At 44.4% G+C, this 25,222-nt stretch overlaps 1 protein-coding gene across 1 annotated transcript in view; it reads left to right on the forward strand.

Moving 5' to 3' along the window:
- Nudcd3 (NudC domain containing 3) overlaps positions 1 to 25,222 on the forward strand; it is a 95,427-nt gene that overhangs the window by 46,032 nt on the left and 24,173 nt on the right. The window contains exon 3 of the mRNA XM_036200865.1: positions 12,178 to 12,310. Within this exon, the coding sequence (XP_036056758.1) occupies positions 12,178 to 12,310 (133 nt within the window). The remainder of the gene's footprint in view (positions 1 to 12,177; positions 12,311 to 25,222) is intronic.

Raw genomic sequence — 25,222 nt, forward strand, 5'->3', positions numbered from 1 at the left:
TTTTCTGCCTTTTTGTTTTGTTTTGTTTTTGTTTTTGTTTTCCAGACAGGGTTTCTCTGTGTAGCTTTGCGCCTGTCCTGGAACTCGCTCTGTAGACCAGGCTGGCCTCAAACTCACAGAGATCCACTGGCCTCTGCCTCCTGAGTGCTGGGATTAAAGGCCTGCACCACCACTACCTGCCCCCTTTTCTGCCTTTTTGTGTGGGTGCTTTTTATTTTTATTTTTTTTTTAAATTTTTCAAGACAGGGTTTCTCTGTAGCTTTGGAGCCTGTCTTGGACTAGCTCTGTAGCCCAGGCTGGCCTCGAACTCACAGAGCTCCACCTGCCTCTACCTCCCAAGTGCTGGGATTACAGGTGTGTGCCACCACCGCCCAGCCAAATACAATCCAGTTTTTTTTTTTTTTTTTTTTGGTTTGGTTTGGTTTTTTTGTCAGAGCTGAGGACCGAACCCAGGGCCTTGCGCTTGCTAGGCAAGCCCTCTACCACTGAGCTAACTCCTCAACCCCTGTGTAGGTGCTTTTTATGTAGCTATCTGAACTCAGGTCCTCATGTTTGCGTGGCAGACACTTAACTGACTGAACCATCTCCTTCACCCCAGAAGTCTTTTCTTCACACAACCTTCCTTATCCCAAGGCCTGGGACACTTGAGTTGGGGTGGGGGGGGCGGTCGAGGATTGGAAGAAACAAAACTTGTTTTGTTTGGGTGCCTTTTCAGAAAGAAGGGAGCCAAGGGCTGTTTTATGTTTTGGTGGCACTGGGAGTAGTTACCAGGCAGTGATGTGAGGTTGCAAAGTGGCAGGTGGGATGTGAGCTTGCAGCCACTGGGCTCGGCCTTCCTCATTCCAGACGCAGCCATTATGAAGAAACGCAGAAAGACTTCCTCTTGGTTAGAGTGGGAGTTCAGTTTTGGTAAAGGCTGGAAGAGAAGAGGAGAGTGACAGGACTAAGGAGCTGCTCCCCAGGACATGTCGGGAGGGCTTGGCGGCCTGCCTTCCACCCTTGGCTCTGCTTTCCCCCAGGGGATTCTTACACCCTCCGGCTTCTGCCTTCAAACACTTGGCTGGGCTACTCTCTTTGGCATTCCCTAGTCCACTCCCCACATGGCAGCTGTATGATGGCCTTTTATTTATTTTTCCTTCTTTGAGACTAATTATGTAGGCTGGGTGTTAAGCTCACAGTTCTCCTGCCTTAGCCTCCCAGGTACAGACATGTGTCCCTGTGCCTGGCTTGACCTTTTAAAACAATCAAATGATGTGAGTCCGGGTTCTGACCTTGTGGTACCTGCCGACCACTTCGTACAGTTCTGAGCTTTTGTTGTAGAGTGCCCGATTCTGCTTTGTCTGGTGATGGGCGCCTTCCTAGTCTTGGGCATTTGAAAACTTGCTCCCTCGTTGTGGTACTGTTTGGGTAGGATTAGGAGATGTGGCCTGGCTGGAAGAAGTATGTCACTGGGGATGGGCTTTGAGGTTTCAGAAGCCTGGTGCCCCTTCCAGTTCCCTCCCTGTGCTTGCTCTTTACAGCTGAAGATGTGAGCTCTCAGCTGTCCTGCCTCTGTGAACTCTTACTCTTCTGGAACCATAAACCCAAATGAAAACCCTTCAGGCTGGCTGGAGTGGGCACACCTTTAATCCCAGCACTCCGAAGGCAGAGACAGATGGATCTCTGTGAACTTGAGGCCAGCCTGGGCTACAGAGTGGGTTTCCGGACAGCCAGGGCTACACAAAGAAACCCTGTCTCAAAACAAACAAACAAGCCAACCCCACAAAACAACAACAACCTTCCTTCTGTAAATTGCCTTGGTCACGGTGTTTCATCACAACAATAGAAAAGAAATTAATACAGTAGTATTGATGGTCCACACTAGTAAGAGTATTTGTAATGGTGTCTCACCCGTACCCGGTGCTGGTGAAAAAGAGCCCCCGATAGGACAAAACCTTAAAAACATTACCACTTAACGCGTCGGAGGTCATTGTTGGCCTCATTTTAAAGATGAGAAAACAGGCTTTGAGGAAACTGAGGCCTTTGCTCAGATAACAGCTTGAAGTTCAGGCTCTAGGCCTTATGTGAACCACATAGCCTGAATGGCTCTGGCTATAGACTTGAACTCCCTCCTTCCTGATTATTAGGGTACATTAGTCAAAACCAGTTACCATCTATACCGTATTACTAACCAGAGCACAGCCATATTTGGATCCTTCCGGTCTCCCTACTAGTTAGCCATCTTTTTTATTGCAGGATTGGGTTGGGTCCAGGATCTATCTTACTCTTAGGCATCAGGTCTCATCTCCTTCAGCTTGTGGCAAGTTCTGTCTTTCTGGTTTTCATGACTGTGGCAATGCTGAAGAGGTCAGCTGTGTTGTGGGACCTTCCTGACTTGGGTTTGGTGCTTTCTTGTGTTTATGAGGGCTGTGGATTTAGGAAGAAAAGGGAAGCGGGGCCTGGCTTTTCTACTACATCAGGCAGTAAGTTCCTTTCTGTTCTCAGTTCATTAGAGCCACTGGGCCTGTCCCTTCACACCACGGTCATGGATTAATCAACCTCTTAAGAGGATAAAGGCGTTACAAGGAATTTGTGGACATGTTAAAACCAACCAGTGTCCAGTCCGATCTACTGGGGCAGATAGTTCGATATCACACAGCTACTGTTTTCTTAAGGTCCTTCACATCCCTGCCAGCTCTTTCAGCATTATTATTCTGATAGGCTAATTGCTATTTCTCACTCCTCTCATTTCCTCTGGCATTTGTTTGTGATTCAGTACAAGGAAGAAGGGTGCTTTCCCCTTCATTTACTCTATTCAGCTATTTCTGTCTGCATGACTTGTGTTTATTACAGTCTTTGCTTTTGTTTTGTTTTGTTTTTTTTTTTTCCTCTCTCGAGACAGGGGTTTCTCTGTGTAGCTTTGCACCTTTCCTGGAACTCACTTGGTAGCCCAGGGTGGCCTCGAACTCATAGACATCCATCTGGCTCTGCCTCCCGAGTGCTGGGTTTAAAGGCGTGCACCACCACTGGCGTGCACCACCACCGCCCAGCTCAGTCTTTGCATTTTTATTCAGTACTGTTATCTGCCTTGCTGCCCACCCTCTTCTAGCTTTGGCTCTTGCAGGCTCTCAGGTGAGCTCCTGGTGCTCTTTTGACATCCCTATACTCTCTCTTTTAAAACTCATTTTAAAAAGTTTATTTATATGCATGGTGTTTTGCCAATGCTTATTGTCTGCATGAAGGTGTCGGATCCACTGGAACCTGAAGTTACAGGCAGTTGGGTGCTGGGAATTGATTCTGGGTCCTTTGGAAGGGCAGTCAGTGCTCTTAACTATTGAGCCATCTCTCTAGTGCCCCCCCTCCTCCACTCCACCCCATACTCTTATTTCCAGCATTTTTATTTTAGTCTCTGGCACAATATATAAATGTTCTGGACTTACCCATGTCTTCTGTGTTTCAATCCTAAAATCTTAAAATTTCATTTTATTAGGGGACAATATTGAGAAACCAAGATGTAGGCATTCACAAGGCCCGTTGCTTCTGCTTTATTCTAGGCTCTGTGTATGGACCACCAAAGACATGGGTATGCTTACCGCCCTGTTGCACAGTGCCTTTGCGGAGTGGGTTGCTGGCCACTGTATCTTCTCTTTCATAGTTGCTATGGATATGAGCCCCAGTTTCCTACCTCTTCTGCCTTGGCCTGGGGTCACTTGCTCACTGTGTTCTTTCATGTTCTGGGGCTTTGGTGTACTGCTTGTAGTTGCTGTTTATCTCTCTCCACTGGCCAGTAGATGGTCTCTGGTGTTCCCTTTCCCCTACCATGGTGTAGTAGGAACTGCAGTTTTGTGTGAGGTTTTCACACTGACTATGGCCGTGACCTGCAGTCACAGTGAGAAATGCATAGTGCAGGGCTCCCAGCTACATCCATACTTGCATAGTGGCAGTTTAGAGAAACAGCTTGCTCTGCTGGTAGAGTGTGTCTTCATACTTTCACTCTGTTTTGTTCTATTCTGTACCACTGGATAGGTGTTATATACAAAATGGTATTCTGGAGTATACATTTACATTCTCCAGTAGTGTCTGAAGACTGTAGTCTTCTTGCCATAATTTTCTTACACTGAGGTTGAGGTCCAGATTAAGACTAGGTGGGGATAATTCAGAATTAGTGAAACTCAAAAGTTACATTTTGAGGGGAAGAATTCATGGCTGTTGGAAGTTGCTACCCATTGGAGCACTGGTGGCTCTTTGGGGAAGTGTTTGTTGCCTATGGTGGAGGCTTTGAGAACAGGTCTATTCTGGTAAGGGAGGATGCTGGGATGGAGGTGGGGTGTTGCTGAAGGGGCTTGGATCCCTGTTGCATTTCCCTTCTCTTGGCTAGGGGTAGACTGCAGATACCTGAACCTTTTGTGTTTTCTCCTTTTAATGACATTTTAAAAACTTAAAAAAAATGGTTATATGTGTGAACATTTTGCCTGCTTATATAGCTGTAAACCGCCTGTATGCCTAATGCCCTTGGAGGCCAGAAGAGGGTGTTGGATCCCTTGGGACTGGAGTTGGAGTTTGAGCTGAGCTGCCACGTGGGTGCTGAGAATCAAACCAGGTCATCTGTAAAAGCAGCCAGTGTGTTCTTAACTGCTGAGCACCATCTCTCCAGCCACACATTTGAAAAACTTTTAAAAATTTCTTTGTGTGTGTGTGTGTGTGTGTGTGTGTGTGTGTGTGTGTGTGCCGTGCGCACATGTGTGTGATGTGGGGAAGGGCCTTTAGGGATGTCAGGAACAATTATGGAGTCAGCTCTTTCTCTCCACCCTTGCATGGGTCCCCAGGATTGGACTCAGGTCATCAGGTGTATAAGGCTAACACTACTGACTGAACCATCGTGCTAACCCTCTAACCCTTCTGAGGCTATTTTTGAGAAATTGACACGGGGAGGCCATAGTCCTGAATAGTGAGACTGGTGATGGCAACTTGGCTTAATCATTTCTCATTTGGGACTTTTTTTTCTTTTTTTTTCTTTTTTGAGGGAATTGAAGTAAAAAGCGGGTCTGAATGTTTCTGATTTTGCTTGCATAGGAAAAGAAAGTTGAGGGGTTGGGATTTAGCTCAGTGGTAGAGCGCTTGCCTAGCAAGTACAAGGCCCTGGGTTCGATCCTCAGCTCTGAAAAAAAAAAGGAAAAGAAAGTTGAACCAGAGAATGATGTGTGATGTGCTTATATAATTCAGAGTGAATATTTAGGGGGAATAGATTATCTAATGTTTAAAAAATATTTATGCATCTGAAAAATGAATACTTTCTTTTCCTTGTTAAATTAACATAATTTAAGAAAAAGTCACTATACAGGCTTCTATTTTTTGCTAATTAAAATAGTTTTGTAGTGAATATTAATTTTGTTGATATTGATTGACCAACTGATGTATGTTATGAAATATATTCTCTAAATTTTCATGCAAGTCTATGAATTATTCATGAGTATATTATGAGTGATTGCACATATGTTGCTTTATTTATTTTAGGTTAAATACAGACTCATGTAGTGGTTTTTTTTTTTTTTTTTTTTTTTTTTTTTTTCCAGCTAGCTTACAATGGGCTCAGCCAGACTAAAGATGGTACACCACAGGTCAACAAAGGCAGAAGTTGATTTTTAAACAATATGTGTATGATGTGTATGTGTGGTATTAGTGTGTGTATGTGAATGCAGGTGCACATGTGTGATGGCACACACATATGTGGAGGTCAGAGAACACCCTCAGTGGTCTCTTGTTGTTCACCACTAACTACGCACACTAGGCTAGGAGCCCATGAGCATCTGAGGATTCTCCCATTTCCACTTCCCAACTTAGCATAGGCCCACAGGGACTGCAGGTGTGTGCTGCTGTGTCTGGCTGTACGTTCTGAAGATCTGAACTCAGGCCCTCAGGTTTGCATGGCCAGTGCTGTATCCACTGTGCCACCTGATGTTTTGCCCACCTGATGTTGATTCTTCAAAAAGAAAATTAAAATAAAAATTGAGAATCTTCTGGCAAAAGAGGTTTCACATACCTACACACCCATATACACATGAACACACACACACACACACACACACACACACACACACACACACACACACACACAGACTGATGTTTCTTTAGTCCTTGAGGATAGAAGAGTTGATATGAAAGGAAAGATTGATGTTATTTGATTATATTAAAATGAAGAGTTATGTTTACACATTTTGTAGCATAGATGCAACTTACAGACTAGGAAAAGGTGTTTATAAACTGAAGCCATCAATGAATCCTTATCAAAATATATAGAGATGCATAAAGTGAGGAAATGGCAAACAATAACAGCAAAGATGGAGTTAGAATCTTTTTTGTTTGTTTGTTTGTTTTTCAAGACAGGGTTTCTCTGTAGCTTTGGAGCCTGTCCTGGAACACACTCTGCCTCCCAAGTGCTGGGATTAAAGGTGTGTGCCACCACCGCCCAGCTGGAGCTAGAATCTTATAGAGGATGTAAGTGGCCAGTAAGCATAATGAAGAGCTGTTCTGTAGGAAAATCTGAATTAAGAATGTACTGAGAAGCCACTGTCTGTTGTAGTTGCAAGGTTTTACTTCTGGCAGAATGATAGGTGGATGCTGTGGTTTTTGTAGCATTACCCACATTGCTAGTTAGGGGGAAATAGGACAATCAATCACCTGAGACAGTTCAGCATTCTCTCTCTCTCCCTCACTGTCTCTCTCTCTCTCTCTCTCTCTCTCTCTCTCACGCACGCAAGACAAATTCTTCAGAGTTTCAAGTTCCCAGAAAGGAAAGAGTAGCATAAGAGTGGTGCCCATGAATCTTTTACCCTGCTTCATCACTTTAGCAGTGTGTCACTGAATTTTATTGATAGGTCTTCTGAGGCTCATAATTTCCCTTCCCTGTTTTCATCCCATCCCACAGAAACATGGAGCATTGTTCAGTGTAGTTTCCAGATCCAGGACTGGCTGGCTGGTTGTGTTCTCTCTGTTGGGAACTCAGGTGGCTGCCTTAACAGGTCTTCCCAGTAAACTTCTGCTGGATGTTTGAGTACCTAAGTTGATGATGTTTTGCTATTTGTCTATCTGTCCATCCATTCCCTTCACTTTTCCCTTTTACTTTTACTTATTATATACTTAATAAATTCACTCATTGAAACCAAAAGTATTGCTATTATAGATCACCTTCCAGACTGTTCAGAACAAACAGCCTATGACAGGCTCTTTTCTTCTTCTTTAAAATTTTATTCATTCATTCATTTATTTATTTATTTATAAAGTATTTATTTATTTATTCATTCATTCATTCATTTATTTATTTATTTATATTGTGGGCATTCCTTTCAGAGGATGTCAGGAGTCATTATTAGTTATTTTTTCTCAGTGCCAAGAAAACACTAAAGTCCCCCAAAGTCACTTAAGGAAAGAAATGTTGATTAAAATTTATTTTATATGTATGTGTGTTTCTCCTGCATATATGTCTGTGCAGTACTTGTGGAGGCCAGAAGGGGTTATCAGATTCTCTGGAATTAGAGTTACAGACAGTTGTTGGCCATCATGACAGTGCTGGGAATTGAACACAGGAAGGGAAGTAGGGTTAGGGCCTGGCAGGCATGAGTGTAAAGACTCCAGAGCAGGACAGTGCACCATTTTCCTAACAGTGTCTGGTTTATAAAGTGTCAGCAATGAAGAAAAGTTACTGGATTCTTACCAGTTAGAAAGGACTTTGGTGAATCTGAGGTTACACTTAGCACAGCCAGGGAAGAGTTGACAGAAGCAGGGGTGGGAATGAGGGCTCGTGTGGAAGAGCTTGCTGAAGCCAGAGTTGTTGAGACCCACACAGTCACAGTGGCTTGATAGGAGACAGAGAGAGAGAGAGAGAGAGAGAGAGAGAGAGAGAAGAGTGAGTTCAGAGTTGGAGAGAATGGCTACCTTCTGCTGACTGCTTAATACCCATGGCATGCCCATGCCACAGATGTGCCCCACCTGTGTATGTGCCACATAGGTACAGTGTGTGTCCATATACTCTGTCTCAGCCTGTTCAGGCTGCTATAGCAAAATGCCATAGACTGTGGTTTATAACAACAGGCATCTGTTTCCCAGTTTCAGATGCTGCAAGTTTCGTATCCAGTTGTTGGCAGGTTCAGGTCTGATGGGCATGCTCCTCCTGCACAATGCTTTCTGTGTCTTCACATGGTGAAAAAGCAAGGGCTCTCTTTGAGGGTGTTTGATAAGGACATCAGCCATTTTATTCGTTGTGCTGAATCCCCTTCACTAGCCTTTCCAAACCCCACTTTCTGATGCTGTCACAGTGAGGCTTCAGGACACATGAATTTCAGAAGGACACAGATTTTCAGACCATAGCACACACATGTACACTGCATACACATATGATTCCTCTCCTGATGACTCAGTGGACAGTGGAGGCCATAGGAGGGTGGAGAGGTATGATCCATCCTATCTAGGTTGACCGAGGCTGACAAGGATGGTGGACATTGTCACCCGTGCTCAGTGTCAGTGATCAGTGATTTCTGCATCACATTATGCAGGATCACAGTGAATGTTTATAGTGTGGACAGGATTGATTGCAAGAGGTGTGAAAGAACGGCTCACTTAGGGGAGAGGGATGTCCTGTCAACACTGAGCTCCACCTCTGCTCTGGTTATGACCTTGGGAAGCCGCCAACCTTCCATCTCTTTCCCATCATGTAGCAAAAGACTACTGTATTCACACTTTCTCTGGGAAAGAAATGGTGGGCAGGGTATATAACCTATTGACTTATAAATCCACCTCTAGTTCGGGGTTCTATCTTATACAAAACCTCTGGGTTAAGGATTTAGTCTCCTTTACTTACTTTTTATCATACACACTACTAGTTGTTCTAAACCCAAATTGTCTTGTCTTTTTTAAAAACAAACTGAAGGAGAAGCTTCAGGAAAGTTCTGATTGTTTGCTTAGCATGCATGAGGTTCAGGGTTCAGCCCCTAACATTGAAAAACAGTAAGTGGAAGCAAAGCGGTCTATTTGTCTGAGTGACAGGGCTTCAGGCTGGCAAAGTAGGTTGGGCTCCTGCCCAAGCCTGAGTCTTGTTCCTATTCCCTGAGATGATGGTGGTTCCTGGTGACAATACCAGCCACGCCCACTTATTGCAGGTGATTCTGTTTTCCCAGTTTGCCCCGTTTTGTGGTGCCTAGGCCTGCTGGGAAGGCTTTAGCAATCAAAACTGCGGTATCTTCAAGGAGACTTAGAGCGGGTGGCCCATAGTACCCAGCCGGTGTGGGGCCTGTTCTGTTTTCTTTTACTGTCAAGAGCCGTCCTCCCTTGCTCATCAGGAACAGAGTGGGAGCTCGTGAGGCCTGCCGGTGGCTGACTCACCGTCTCACTCCCACCCACCCCTCCCCCGCCTCCTGCCGCCCCAAGCCTTCAGCTGCAGGGGTGGCCTTGGAGTTGCTGGGTGGGGCCCAGAGGCACCTGCACTTGACAGGACACATATTGTTATATACTGTTGGCCGGAAATAATCAACTTTATTTAAAGAGAATGTAGATGCAGGGTGCTAACAAAAGCACTCAGCAACTTGCTGGAGCTGTCTTTGGAGCGATTTCCTGCCTACTGTGGGTGAGGCTGTGAGGCCTAAGCGGGGCCAGGGGCTGTACTGGAAGGTCACAGTGGGAAGATAAACCAGCAGGTCCCAGGCAAAAAATAGAGAGCCTCTAATGGGAATGCAGAGCTTTGGGGGCCTAAGGCTGAGACTGTCGGTTACCTCCCTGAAGAAGTGAGCCCACATGCCATACTGATGTTTGCATGAGGATCTGATATGTTGAAACAGCTATCCAGGGCCTTTTCCCTAGTACAGACTCTTCTCCCACCTTTTGAGACGTCTTCATGATTATTCCCAGATCTCTGCTAAGTACTAGGGCCATTTTGTTTTTATTTAATTTTATGTGGGATGGCTTTTATTTATGTTTTCATATTCTTTTTTTAAAGATTTTTTTTTTTGTGTGTGTGCTAGTGTTTTGCCTTTGTGTATGTAAATGCTCCGTGTGCCTACAGAAGTCGGAAGACCAAGATCCCCTGGAACTTGGAGTCACAGATGGTTATGAGCCACCGTGTGGGTGTATCAATTGCTCTGTAAGAACAATAAATGTTCTTAAACCACTGACCCATGTCTCTAGTCCTTATTTTTCATAGTTTTATCTATTTTTCCATGGTAACATGGGTAGGGCTGTCAGTGGAGAGAGATCGCTTTCCCTACTTCCCGGCTGTAGAAGTAGCCACTGTTACCCTGTTTTTTTTTCAGAGATCCCACCCCATATTCACGTGTGTTCATGCCCGTGGAAGCCCAGTACTGTCACTGGGGCTCATATGGGAGAGTCTTATGAAAGCTTGATGGCTAGGTGGTACTTCTTCCTGTTCCTTCGTTCTCTGTAGTCCATTCCAGGGGACTTTGGGGCTGGGCTGGGGCTACTGCTGCTGGCCCTGGGATGACCACTGGGTCCTGGGGCCACAGGTACATTCTGCCATGCTTGTTAAAATAACTGTTTTTCTCTTGGTTGTTAAAATGTTTGCATATGGTAGGGGATTTGAATATTGCCTAATGGAACACAAAGGTCAGACTCCCTCTTAGCACACAAAGCAAACATGCTTGTGCATGTGTGTTCATTTCCTCTTCTGAAAGTTGAGGTCACCCATATACAGAAGTTATCTGGGCCTGTTCCATGCATGCTCTGTGTTTCAGCGCCTTCCTCTTGCTCTGTTCTGTCAAGTTGTGGAACCAGGTGTGTTTCCTCTGTGCTGCACAGTGCCTCCCTGGACAGTTCAAGTCCACGTCCATGCTGATTGCTCAGTGCCTGGTCTTCACAGTACTGGTGCTGAAGTTGCTCATTCCTCAGTTCTCTGCTTGTGTTACCACATCAGTACTGTGACTTGATGCTTAAACGTCAGACAGATTCTCCCAATTCTGTGACTAAAATTTGAGATCAAGTGTGGACTGGCTCTCACTCCTGAAGGCTGTTGGGAAGGATCCTTCTGGCCTTCCAGCTTTGGACAGAGGCCCACAGTTCTTGCCCCACCATTCTAACCTCTGCCTGCCTCTCGTGGCTGCCTTTACCTCTTTTTTTTCTGGATCGGTCTGTGTCCAGAGTCTCCCCTTTAAGAACAGTGATCATGATGAGTTAAAGCCTACCTTAATGACCTGATTGTAACTGAATCACTTCTGAGGCCTCAGGGTTAAAACTCAAGGATATCGTTTGGGAGGACACAAACCATCTCTCAACAGCTTATTGTTACCTGGCCTAGAGAATTCAGGCCATGTTGGAGATCATGTCTCTTGACTGTATGGAGACTTGGTACACATACAGTGGGTAAAGACAATCTTATTTTAGAACTTGAGTGAGAAAAGGTGTGTCTGTCCTCTTCCCTGATCCTGGTCTTGTTTCTGTATCAGGACAGATGCAGGCACTTGCAGCCTTGTGCTTTCTGCAGTGAATGGAAGGACATGCACACTTTGTAGTGTGTGGAGCTCCCGGCCTGCCAGTTTGTCAGGGGACAAAGCTTTTGTCTGTGAATTAGATCCTCATTTAGTGAACTTGTGAGTCTGAACTCATCTTTCTTTAAAAGGCATTTATATGGTTAACATGGTAAATTTTGTGACAGATTTTGAATCTTATCTTTAACATCTGCTTCCTGGCTAGACCGTTTTGTCCATGTGCCGGGTTTGTAATGGAGGTATGTAATAGGATTTGGTCGACTAGGTTTTTTAGGCCATCTCATTAAATGGATTGCTTACCTCTTACTAACTATGCACAGTTAAATGCAGGCCTTTGGGCTTGATCTACTTACTAGGAGGAAAGAGAGACTTAGTGTTGAGTGGAGTCAAGCAGCTGCAGGACGGAGGTTTCTCAGAGTTCTTCCCAGCACTTCCTCCTCACACCCAGCGCTGTGAGCCAGATTTTCTTAACCAAGGTGCCTGCCTGCTTCACAGGCCTGCTTCTGAACGGCAGCAAGCAGAACTGTTTTCCTGGGAGATCACATAAGAGTGTCACAAAGGAAATTGCCCAAAAGATGCAGAGAGCAAGTGAGCTCTTTTTTGGAGACTTGTGTTGACCCTCCCTGGGGCATAGGAGTGACAGTGTGGCACTGTCTTGGGACGTCTGTGCTTGGATTTGTTGAGCTTCATCTCATTTTCTGTTCTTTCTCAGGATTCAAGAGCAGTTCCAGAAAAATCCAGACAGTTACAATGGTGCCATCCGGGAGAACTACATCTGGTCCCAAGACTACACTGACCTGGAGGTCAGGGTGCCGGTGCCCAAGCATGTGGTGAAGGGGAAGCAGGTAACAGGCTGGGTGGGGCAGGCAGAGCTGCAGCCAGTCTGAGCTCCCGGGGTGGAGCCGCATGACTGCAAGAGAGTTAGGGAGGATTGGTTTTGGGGTCTGAGACCTTGTCCCCCAGGAGGTGGTTGGTTTTGCTGTCCTTGCCTGTGAGCCGTTTCCACCTGGTCTTCAAGTTTTCCTGGGGACAGTGAGCCCTGTTCTTAGTCTGAGCAGCCATAATCTGGAGAAAAGTCCATGTTTGATATGTTAGCCTCTTAATAACGACACAGGCATTCTCAGGGCCTCCTTGTAGACAACTAGCCTCTTGATTTTCAAGAGCAGATCCAGATGTTACCTTGACAAAGTCTGCCTTCGGCCTCCCCAAGCAAACTCCAGTTAGCTGACCTCCAGTGTGGGCTAAGGTGCCTTGCCATAGTGACTGTCTTGTCTGTGTACTGCCCTACAGCCCAGTGTTCCACACGGAATGGGGCAGTAGAGCATCCTTGTGTACTTGGGAGGTGAATAAAACTGAAATTCATCTTGGGTCAGGGGAAAAGAGGAGAGTGTGAGTTTGTGTGGGTGCTCTTGACACTGAAACTAACTGTCCAAGACAGTGAAGGGACAACACAGGAAGAAAGGGCAGGCATTCCTTCCTGTCCCCAAGTGTTGCTGGTTTCACATAGACATGTGTTGAGAGCAAGCTTTCCTGTTGACAAGCCTCTTTCTTTGCTGATGTTGGCTAGAGATCACCAGAGGACATCCCATTTCTGTGAGGTCCATTGATGTGGTGTACCTGATGTACCTTGTCAGTGCTCAGGCTCATTGGCCAGGCCTGTCACCTCAGGGTGCCATTGGAAAGACATTCTACTTCCTCATGCTCTTTTCTTCAGTTACAGTCAGTTACAGAACTCCCTGTAGCACCCCCCCCCCCAATGTGTCAGATCACGCATGTGCCCATTGCAGTTCCAGCAGTCCTGAGGGAGAGCAAAGAAGCCAGGGTGGGGAGATGACTCCTGGATGAGAGCTTGCACTTGCTGTGCAAGCATGAGCGCCTGAGTGCTAGTCTGTGAAAAAGCTTGGTGGTGCTGCAGAGTGCTAATACTGTGGAAGGTGGAGACAGGAGGATTGCTGGGGCTTGCTGGCCCACCAGCCTACCCCTTCTGGTTAGTAAGAGGCCCTGTTTCTAAGGAACAGCGCAAAGAGTGATAGAGTAGGACACCTGCCCTTTTCCCATGGCCTCCCTGTGCATGGATGGGCATCGCCACACACACCACACATACACGTATCAATCTAGGCTACAGTGACTAACTAAATGAGGGTCTTGACTTTTGTCCTGTGGTTCTTCCATGGGGCAGGGGCTGTGTCAGGTGTGTATAGCTGATATTACCAACTTATGTGGATTTTGGAACTTAGGTTTAGTTTATAATTTTTTAGAGGGAGAAAGATGTTTATTTAGGAAACCATGGCAGTAATAACATTATTGTAGATTGTTATAAACAATCAGGATTCACTTAAAATAATCCTAGGTAACAGATCTAAATAGGATATTACAGAATTTGAATTAACATTGTAATAACGTTTGGCATGTGTCAGAAACTTGCCTTATTTTAATCTTCTAGAGAACCTTAAAGAGGGCTGGGGGATGGGAGGAGGGAGATGGGGAGGAATCTGTGGATAGTATGTGGAGTGAGTAGAAAATTTCTTAATAAAAAAAAAAAAAAGAGAACCTTAAATATACAAAGCAATTTTGTGCTTTATAGATGAGAAATTAAGGCTGAGAAAAATTACTAAATTACCAAATGTTGGCTCCCTTGTTACACCCAAATGGGGCTTCTAGATACCTCTGTGAGTGGACGAATTGCTGAATAAATAAAAGGACAGTTATGCTTTGGTTCAGATTTATCTGTCTCAAGCTTAGCCTCTCTTTGAGTCTTACCTTTTACTTTATAAATTCCTGGCTTCGGGTTGGGAATTTAGCTCAGTGGTAGAGCGTAGACAGCGCTTGCCTAGCAAGCGTAAGGCCCTGGGTTTGATCCTCAACTCAAAAAAAAAAAAAAATTCCTGACTTCATGGAAGGTGGAGTTGTATAGAACATGTAACGTGGAAGTCGAGTTTTCAGGGGACAGTGGGGACAGCCTGGCTGGTACTCTAAACCCCACATAGTAACAGGCCTCCAGGCTCAGTTGACCTTGTCTGTTTTGGATGGTTTGGGACAGGTGCTGACTATCTTTCCCAAGTTACTTGTCTAACATCTTCTTGGCATGTTAGTGGGTCAGGTGTTGATTTCCATCTCAATTTGTGGTGGGATTGCCAATAAATTACAAACAAACTTAAAGGCTGGGGAGATATCTCCATTGATAAAGTGCTTGCTGAGTTCGGATCCCCAGCACACACATAAAAAGACGTAAGCCATGTTGGGTGCCTGTAATTCCAGTGCTAGAGTGACAGAAACAGAGGATCTTGAGAGTTTACCAGTTAGCCAGCATTGCTGAATCAACAAGCTCCAGGTTCAGTAAGAGACCTCAGAAGAAATAAGGTGGTGAGTGAAATAGAGGAAGATACCCAACATCAACCTTGGCATTGAGCGCGCGCGCGCGCACACACACACACACACACACACACACACACACACATATACATAAACATGTACACACACTCACATGCATATACGTAAATATATACCCCTGTACACTGAACAAATATACTGAATAAACTCTTTAAATTTTTTAATTGAATTTTAGATTATGTATATCTTTGTATTTGTGTATGGTATGTACATGTGAGTGAGTGCAGGTGCTTACAGAGGCTAGAAGGAAGGGGTTGGATCCCTTAGACTGGAGTTAACAGGCAGTTGTAAGCTACCCAACATGGATGCTGGGAATTGAACTCACTCGCATCCTCTCTGCAAGAACCTTACCTCTCTGTAGGTTTCTCTGAAAGTGTTCGTAGTAGGCACAGTTTAAAATTCGTTCCTCTTTTCTGTGACTCAGAAGACCTATGTTGGCAACCCAGACAGCTTCTAGGGACACAGGTTTTAGATGTGCTGGCTCACTTGTGGGAGTTGGAGCCCTGCCCTGTACCACAGGCACCATGGTACAGAACTGCTGCCGTACTACGTAGTTCAGACTCTTGTCTCTTTCTAGTGTACCTTCTCTGATCTCCATGGTGCTGCAGTCCTGGATCTGGCTCGTTCTTCTGTGGACATTGTCTGAGCACATGGCCCCAGTGGTCTTACCAGGATCGATCTCTGGCATCAAACATTTCTCACTTTCATTACATAGGCAATAATGCTTAGCAGAGTGGTGGTTTGTGTATGTCCAGCATAGGTGAAGTGTGCATCTTAGTGACTTAGTCCTTTGGCCCACCATGCACTCATGGGAGCCCAAGCAAGAGCCAAAGCTACCCTCACTCAACACAGGCTTGGCTTGGCTGTTTCTTTAAAGTGCTGGGATGGTGTGGGGAGCTTACTAGATCTGCTGTCAACTTTTAATATAGGCATTTTGTGACACCCATTGATGTTGCTTGCATTGGTGCTCTACCTGTGAAGATCCTTATCCCCCATGTGGTGGGAAATTTTCTTTTTCTTCCCTAATAATATTTTTCCATGCTGTGCTTATAATATTACAAACTTCTTTTACAAATCCCTGGGCTGCTCAATGTAAGACTTGAAACTATGAAACTGTTAGAGGAAAAGGTAAGGAAATAGGCGCACATAAGAGCTTTCTGAACCGGGCTCCCTTCAGTTGGAAATAAGACCAACACTGACAAATAGGATCTCATGTAATGAAAAGTCTTCTGTACAGCAAAGGAAGCAGTTGATGGGTGAAGAGAGTCTCCAGAACGGGAGGCAGTTGATGGGTGAAGAGAGTCTCCAGAACGGGAGGCAGTTGATGGGTGAAGAGAGTCTACAGAACAGGAAACAGTTGCTAGCTGTACACCAGACAGAAGACTAATACTTGGAATATCCAAAGAGTTAAACAACAACAAGAAATCAAACAATTCAACTAGTAAGTAGACAAATGAAACAGACTGAGTCACTGACAGTCACTGAGATTGGCATTAAACATGTATCTCTCATAAACATAAGGAAAAAATTGTTCTTCATCAACCATCATACAAATGCAAATCAAAACTACCTGGTGGTGGCCCCACGCCTTTAAACCCAGTACTGTAAGAGGCAGAGGCAGGTGGATCTCTGTGAACTCTAAGCCAACCACAACACGTAGTGAGGCCTTGTCTAAAGAAAACAAAAACCCAAGCTTCCTTTTCACTGCAGTCAGGAATGACAGTTAAGAAGATAAACAACAAATGCTGGTAAGGATGTGGAGTGAAAGGGAACTTAGACACTGCTGATGGAAACCTAAACTAGTCTAGCACTGTGGAAGTCAGTTTGCAGGCTGCTCAGACAAACAAAGAAGCAAACAAAAAAAAACAGACCTGAGAAACAGGTCTTTATATAACCCAGCTATAGCACTCCTGAAGGCCCAAGTCAGTGTGTGGAGTACTCAGCAGTGTCTGTGCAGTGTGCTGAGCAGTGTCTGTGCAGTGTGCTGCGCAGTGTCTGTGCCGTGCTGAGCGGTGTCTGTGCAGTGCGCTGAGCAGTGTCTGTGCCGTGCTGAGCGGTGTCTGTGCAGTGCACTGAGCAGTGTCTGTGCCGTGCTCAGCAGGGTCTGTGCAGTGCCATCACAGCAGCTAGGACCCAAGCAGGGTGGTGAGCAACAGGGAAGTGGAGAAAGGAGTGTGGCAGAGGTTCACACCAAAGTCTTACAGTCATAAGGAAGCTGTGTGGTTGGCAGGAAAGTTGCTGCAGCTGGACCTGCATCAGATCAAGTTCAGCCAGTCTCAGAAAGGCAAATCTATGTTTTCTCTTTGTAGTTGCTCTATTTGTGCGTGCATATGGACATAATACAGCACACACGCGCGCACACACACACACACACACACACACACACACACACACACACACGACATGAACGTCAAGGGGAAACTGTCTAGTGGAACAAAGAGTAATTGGGGAGAGGATGGGACATGAAGGAACATATGCTTGATGTGGAGTATATGTTTATTTGAAGCTTTAAAAATGTCTTGGTCGGGGGTTGGAGATTTAGCTCAGTGGTAGAGCGCTTACCTAGCAAGTGCAAGGTTTGATCTACAGCTCCAAAAAATAAAATAAAAAGTCTTGGTCAATCGGTTCCTTAGGGGTTGCTGAGAGTTTGTGTCAGTCCTCTCTTAAAACTTTGAAGTAAGTTTCTCTTGTGTCTCCTGGGTTCCGCTGGCCTAAGGGCTTTTCCTCAGAGTCACACTTCTTTCTTGACTGGTTCCCTTCCAGTTGTCCCCTGAATGTACCTGTCACAGCTGCCTGTCAGCGGTGTTTTATTTTTGGTTTGTCTCCGACATCCATCAGGTAGAATCATGATGGTAGCCGTGACTGCAGCAGAGCAGCTTTGGTAGATGGAGCTCGGCTTGGTTCTGGGTGGTGCTGAGGCCCTGTGTAGGCGGCTATTTGTTTGGTGCTCCATGGGTGTGAGACTCGGGTTAAATGAGCAGGGAGCACTGCAGAGAGCCTTGGTTCTGTTCGCAGGGCTAGCTCAGTGCTGGCCCTTTGGGTTGCCTCCTGAGCTGTTTTTCACTACCTTCCCTCTGTGGAAGTGAGTGTGAGGACAGCACGCTGGCCTTTCAGGGGTGGGTGAGAATGGATGGGCGTGTGCCCAGTGCCTGTGTTCTTCAGAGGAAAAGCAGAAAGTGTGTCTTACTTTGCATATATAGGAAAGATTCCTCATGTGAAGTTCTTCTGCCTTCACCATATTCTTCATTTTACCTGTTCTCTGCTGCTTGGGAAGAGCAGCAGACTTCTCTTCCCTTCTTATATAAAACCTCAGAGGAACGGTGTGTCCATGATTGCTCACTTCAGGTCAGCGTGCTGGCATTTCACTGGATCGTAGACTTGCAGTGCCCTTGAGACTTAGACTGTGGAGGTTTTTTTTTTTCACATGAGAAAACTCTTCCTGCTGAGGTGGCACTGGAGTGGGAACCAGAAGCTGAGCTCCTACTCACCTTGTTTTGACTTCTTTTGAGTGGAAAGTGCTAGGATTTTATCTGCAAAGTCATTATTGAATATTGCTGGATAACTAGTGAACTTGTCTCCTGATTTTCTTTTTTCGTAGAGGCTGTGGGTGCTCAGGCCCTAAACTGGCTCTGTCCTTGCACTAAGAGCCTGTTGGAATAGCCACTCAGTCCCTAGGCTTTGACTTGTGGTTACATTCTCCTGTGTTTGATGCAGGTGCTGATAGCTTTAACGTACTGTGTTCCCTTCTTAGAATTGGTCTAGGAAAAAAATGTAGGAAGATCATGGGATGTGATGGCTCCCAGCACTGGGGATGGGGGTGAGGGGGGGCAGGCAGGTGGAGCTCTGTGAATTTGAGGATGGCTAGGGCTAAAAAAAGGAAGACTTTATTACGGGAAATTTCCATAGCAGAAAAGGCTATTAGGCTGCATTTGAATTGACCTTGCTATTTATAAATGTGACCATTGGAGAGTCCCTGGCCTGGCTTGGTGCCTCCTATGCTATGAGGTCATGTCAGAACCTCACTGGCTGGGTTGGGGATTTAGCTCAGTGGTAGAGCGCTTGCCTAGCAAGCGCAAGGCCCTGGGTTCGATCCTCAGCTCTGAGGGAAAAAAAAAAAAAGTTAAAAAAAAATTTTCTGTTTGGCTGGGCGGTGGTGGCGCACGCCTTTAATCCCAGCACTCGGGAGGCAGAGCCAGGCAGATCTTTGTGAGTTCGAGGCCAGCCTGGTCTACCGAGTGAGATCCAGGAAAGGCGCAAAGCTACCCAGAGAAACCCTGTCTCAAAAAACCAAAAAAAAAAAAAAAAGACCCTCACTGGTTTGGGGTCATCTTTAGCAGGTATGCATACATAGTCAGGTGTAAGTGTTGTAAGTAGAAGTATTTCTGCATTCCCATCTTTAGCAGGTACGCATACAGTCAGGTGTAAGTGTTGTAAGTAGAAGTATTTCTGCATTCCCATCTTTAGCAGGTACGCATACATAGTCAGGTGTAAGTGTTGTAAGTAGAAGTATTTCTGCATTCCCATCTTTAGCACAGGTAAGTTCCCCATTATCACTTGTTATCTCCACGTCCTCGAGTGCCCGCCCCTTCGTGGCACACTTGGTAGGTACCCCTAGTTTTTGGGCTCAGATGGCTACCCTTGGCACTCAGAGCTCCCATCCTCTCTGCTTTTACCCCTTCAAGCAACAGGATGATCATTAAACTATACTGAAGTTATTTCAGCTCTTGTTATAAACAACAGTGCTCCTTAACAGTTTGTTTTGCATCTGCATTTCCATATGAATACATTTTGTGAAGTACAGTTGCAAGACCAAAGGTATGCTCTTGTAATTACCACAAAATTGCCTTGGTAGTGCTATATGAAACTTCATGCCCAAACCCACTACAGTGCACAAGAGCTTACAGTCGACAATATGCTTACTCAAATTTCTGGACCTTGTAAAAGGTGAAAAATATCATTGCAGCATCTAACAGGGTGTGAAGATGCATGCCTGTAAGGCCAATGCTCTGGAGGCCGAGTCAGGCCAGCTGGGCTATATAGGAAGACTGTTTCAAGTAACAAAATTTAAGAAGTAACCTCTAGATCCAGTGTGAACTTACATTTCTCTGAATTCCTTCTCTCCCTGCTTCCCCATTTTGTTATATTGTTGCTCTTTTTTCAGGGGCTCCCTGTGGATAGAGAGGTCAGTGTTTGTGAGACTTTGTTTATATGTATGTATGTATGTATATATGTATGTATGATGCATGTATATATGTATGAAAAAATATGTATTCTCTATCCTTGGGATAGATTTCTAAACCCCCAAGGAATGCTTAAAACCAGAGAAGGCACCAAAACTTGTATATGTGATTTGTTTTCTTTATGCAGCATTCATATGATAAAGCTTAATGTAAAAAGTAGGTACAATAAGAGATTAACAGTATATAATAATAAAATGGCATTTTTAAAGTGTACTGTAATAGTTATGTGAATTTTCTCTCTTAAAATATCCTGATACACTATAATCACAGTTGTGAGGTGATACAGTGTCTATGTGATGTGTGTGTATATAGTTGTAGCACTGGGCTGCTAATTCACCTTGTAATGTATCAAAAGCAGAACCATTTGCTTTCAGTTAGTCTCCATCATTAAGCCACGATGATGTCAATACCTAGGGATCTTCATTGTTGATTTTTAAAAATTTTTATTTTGTTGAGAATTTTTAGAAAGACATTTTAATTACAAGTTGCCACTTTAAAAAGCATTAGTGGGGGGGGGGGGCAAGTGTACATGTGTGGAGGTCAGTTGACAACTCTTGGTAGTCACTTTTCTGCTACCTTGTGGTACCCATAGATGGAACTCAGGCAGTCCAGCTTCTGTGCAAGCCTTTCTACCTGCTGAGCCAGTTCATCCTGTTATGATCATGTGACTTTCACAGTGTGTCGTCTTTAATGTCAGTGAGGGTCTCCACACGGGCTTGCTTTCCTCTTCCTCCGGGGGTGACTCACCTGTTCTCCCAGCTCCTCCTTTTTGTCACCTCAACATGTTCTAACTGCCTCCGTCCAGTGCATCAGAAGAGTCACTTGTCCTGCTGCATTTACGACTTTCCCAGCTTCCATCAGTCCGTGGAAGAACACTTGAGCCCATTCATAGTTCCTCTACCTGGAGGTTCCTCCAGGAAGTGTTTACTTTCTGTTTTTAACTTTCCCTGTGGCTTTGACAGTTGCCTCCTCAGCAACAGTAAGTGGTTTATGAACTGCCTTACGTCTGGATCAGTGGCTGGTAGGATTCACCCGTGTGCCACTGGCATGTATGTAGCCTTGACAAATGAAATAATGTCCTGACCAAGGGGCTGACATGTTGAGGTTGTGTTTGGAGCAAGAGTATAACCTCCACACTGACTTTCTCATAACAGATTGGAATGGCCAGATGGATTCCAACTTTTCTTCTTCCAACTATTTCCCCCACTTCTGGGATGAAACACTAGTGGAACCATTCCGTAAACAATGTAGCTGTCACCCACACTTCCTAATCATTAGGTTACCGGAACACTGGCAGATGATAATTTGGTTTTTTGTTTTTGAGATCCTCTCTGTACTCGCTGCCTGACTTTATTGTGTAGCCTGTCAGATTTCATTGCCACACAGACCCTAGCAAATCTGCCCTTCCATGCCCGGTTCTTGCTTTGCACTTTCATGAATGAGGCTCCCCGCACATCTTCTTTCTCAAAGCCCAGTTCAGTGCAGTGAAGACTTGCTCTTTTCTTAATCAGTTTCCTTCACTTTGTTTAAAGTGGGGCAGCAGCTTCTTCAGCAGACCATGCTTCTCTAGTCATTTTTATGTTTTTCCACCTAACCATATTCCTGAATCTATATGTCCTTTCCTCTTCTTTGGAGGTTTCCTGCTGAGATCTAGATAGTGTAACACAGTGCTGTTATTTAGAACACCCACACATTTAAGCCCTTTTCATTTGACCATCACTTTTATAGATTGAGGTATGATAGCAAAACTAGCATCCAATTGTATATACAAGTAACACTAAACAGACTGAGCAAGTTATGTGTGTATATGTACATACATACATACATACATACATACACACACACAAATATGGGGAAGTAAGAGAAGGGGAAATTATGTAATTATACTATAACTAAAAAAAGAAAATTTAGGGGTGGAGAGATGGCTCAGAGGTTAAGAGCACCAACTGCTCTTCCAGAGGTCCTGAGTTCAATTCCCAGCAACCACATGGTGGCTCACAACTATCTGTAATGAGATCTGACGCCCTTTTCTGTATACGTAATAAATAAATAAATCTTTAAAAAACAAACAAAAAACCCCCAAAATTTAATGTTTAATATATATTTTAAAAACTAACATCAATTTATTTTTCTTTAAAAATTTATGGTTAATCATATATTTTAGCAGCCTCATTATATAGTTTTATTTTCCTTATTTAAGAACTGTTTGTTTTGAGACAAGGTCTCTCTTCAGCCTTGCTGTCCTAAAACTCTCTATTTAGACTAAGTTGGCCTTGAACTCACACAGATTCACCTGCTTCTACCTTCTCAGTGCTGAGATTAAAGGTGTGTGCCATGCTCAGACCATAGATTACATTTTTTATTGCTTCTTTGTCAGTTACAGTTTTCTTATAACCCTTTTTGATACATTTTTGAGTTGAGTTTTTGAAAAGTTTTTTTTATTTGGGACTGGAGAGATGGCTCATTGTTAAAGAACACATACTGCTATTCCAGAAGACCCCCAGTTCAATTCCCAGCACCCAGAGGTGGGGCTCATATCCAGCTAAATTCCTGCTCCAGGGTGTCTGGAATCTCGGACTTCCATGAGCATAGATGGGTACATGCACCAACAGATACACAGTTTAGACTTGTAAAAATTATTTATGGCCGGGCGGTGATGGCGCAAGCCTTTAATCCCAGCACTCGGGAGGCAGAGCCAGGCGGATCTCTGAGTTCGAGGCCAGCCTGGTCTACAGAGCAAGATCCAGGACAGGCACCAAAATTACACAGAGAAACCCTGTCTTGAAAAAACAAAGAACAAAAAAATTGTTTATGAATTATTATTTAGTGTGTGTCTGTGTGCATGTGTGTGGGTGGCCTCATTAGATCTCCTGGAGCTAGAATTTCAGACTCAAATATGATATTACTGAAGTCCAACTTGGTGATGCCAAGGAATTTATTGGGCTTTCTTACAGAGCACAGGCAAGGGATCACTAACAGGATTATGGGTGACGCCCTAACCAGCTGTGCCATAATAAAGTCACACCCCATCATGGATGGAAACCTCATGGAAGCTGCATGCTGGAAGCCCACTTTCAATTGGCCTTCAATTGTGTGTATAGTCTAGCATCCTCTGAGATCACTTGGAGCAGGGGGAGGGAGTAATTGCTGGAATCCTAGGAAACGTCAACAGCTCCATTACCATTACCATGTATCTGGCTACCCACTGTATTGTTTTGCTCCCGGTGGCTGGCTAATGTCTGCTTAGAATCCACTGGCTTCTGGGATGTGTAGGTAAATTTAGTCAGTTATAGGAAGTCTCCAGCTATTATTGTTTCAAGTAGTTTCTGACATTTCTCTTTTCCTTTTTATCTGTGTGCCCCATTTTGAAAGTGTTGGTGTGTTTGATGATGTCTCATGGTCTCTGAAGTCCTCTTCATTTTCCTTCTGGTCCTCAGGCTCAACTCAACTTTAAGCTTGCCTGACTCTGTTTCTAAATGCTGAGATCTACTTTGGAAAACAGTGAATTAAAAATTTTTTTTGAGACAGAGTTTGTCTGTGTACCCCTGGCAGTCCTGGAACTCAATCTGTAGACTAGGCTGGCCTAGAATTTACAGAGGTCCACCTGCCTCTGCCTCCTGAGTGCTGGGGTTAAAGGTGTACGCCTGCACTACCACCACCACCACCACCACACCCGGCTTAAAAATTATTTTTTTAAATTAGTGTGTCTGCATGTGGGTATGTGCATTTGATTGCAAGTGCCTGAGGAGGCCAGGGCATCAGATCTAGAGCCAGAGTTATAGGTAGTTGAGACCTGCCCTGTATGGGTAGCAGGAATTGAACTCCGGTCCTGGAAGAGCAGCACACCACTCTTAAATGCTGAGCTGTCTACTCCCTTTTCCAGGTACTTTTAAACTCCACAACTCCTGTTTGGTTTAAAGATTACTAATTTCAATGTGTTTATTGGTGTTCTAAAGAATCTTTGTTCTGATAGTTTCCTTTAGTGCTTGCCAGGTGGTTTCTTTAGTTTTTGGGTATATTTTTAAATGGCTGATTTGTAGACTTTATCTATTTACTTATTTACTTAATTATTTTATATTTTTGGTTGTGAGCCTAGCCTTTAACAGCTGAGCCATCTCTCCAGCCCACTTAATTATTTTTTAAAAAGTTTTTTTGTTTTTTTTACAAGCCATTGTCTGTGCTTTCATAGGGACAAATTTTGTTCATTGCTTTCTTACCTCTGTATAGGAGCCACACTTCTGGTTTGTTTTGTTTTTAAATACATTTTGTGGGATCTGGAAAGATGGTTTAGTGGTTGAGAGTACCTGTTCTCACAGAGGATTTGGTTGGATTCGATTCCCAGCACCCCACAGGGTGGTTCACAACTATCCAAAATTCCAGTTCCAGTTCATGCAAGCAAAATATTCATACCCATAAAATAAGTATTTTAAAAATTAAAAAAAATTAAATCTTAGTATTAGCTGGGTGGTGGCGCACGCCTTTAATCCCTGTACTCAGGAGGCAGAGACAGGCAGATCTCTGTGAGTTTGAAGCTAGCCTGGTCTACAGAGCAAGTTCCAGGTCAGTCAGGGCTACACAGAGAAACCCTGTCTTGGAAAAGAAAGAAAGAAAGGAAGGAAAGAAAGAAAGAAAGGAAGGAAGGAAGGAGAGAGAGAGAGAGAGAGAGAGAGAGAGAGAGAGAAAGAGAAAAAAAGAAGGAAGGAAGGGAGAGAGAGAGAGAAAGAAAGAAAGAAAGAAAGAAAGAAAGAAAGAAAGAAAGAAAGAAAGAAAGAAAGAAAGGAAGGAGATCCTTATTGAAAGTAACCCACCCAGCATGGCTGCACTGGAAGTCAGGTTCCTCTCTGTGATTTCTGTTGGTATTTGAAGTAGTTCTTGAACTAATTCTGTGAGTTCTATAGTCTTTGCTTTACAGAGCTAGTAAACTCTCTCTACTTGGTGAATTAGCACCGAGAACTACTAACTCTCCCTTAGTTAGCTTTGCACTGTCTGTTTACAAGCCAGGATGGTGTACAGATGAGCCAAAGGTGGTTTTAGTATTTATTTCCTGAGCAGGCATTGAGTTGCATATGTTTGCCTTTTAGCTGCTCTGGAGTATGCCAGAGCTTTTGAAAGCCTTTTGGACATTTT

The sequence above is a fragment of the Onychomys torridus genome, chromosome 10 (assembly GCF_903995425.1).
Source record: "Onychomys torridus chromosome 10, mOncTor1.1, whole genome shotgun sequence".
NCBI classification, from domain to species: Eukaryota; Metazoa; Chordata; class Mammalia; order Rodentia; family Cricetidae; genus Onychomys; species Onychomys torridus.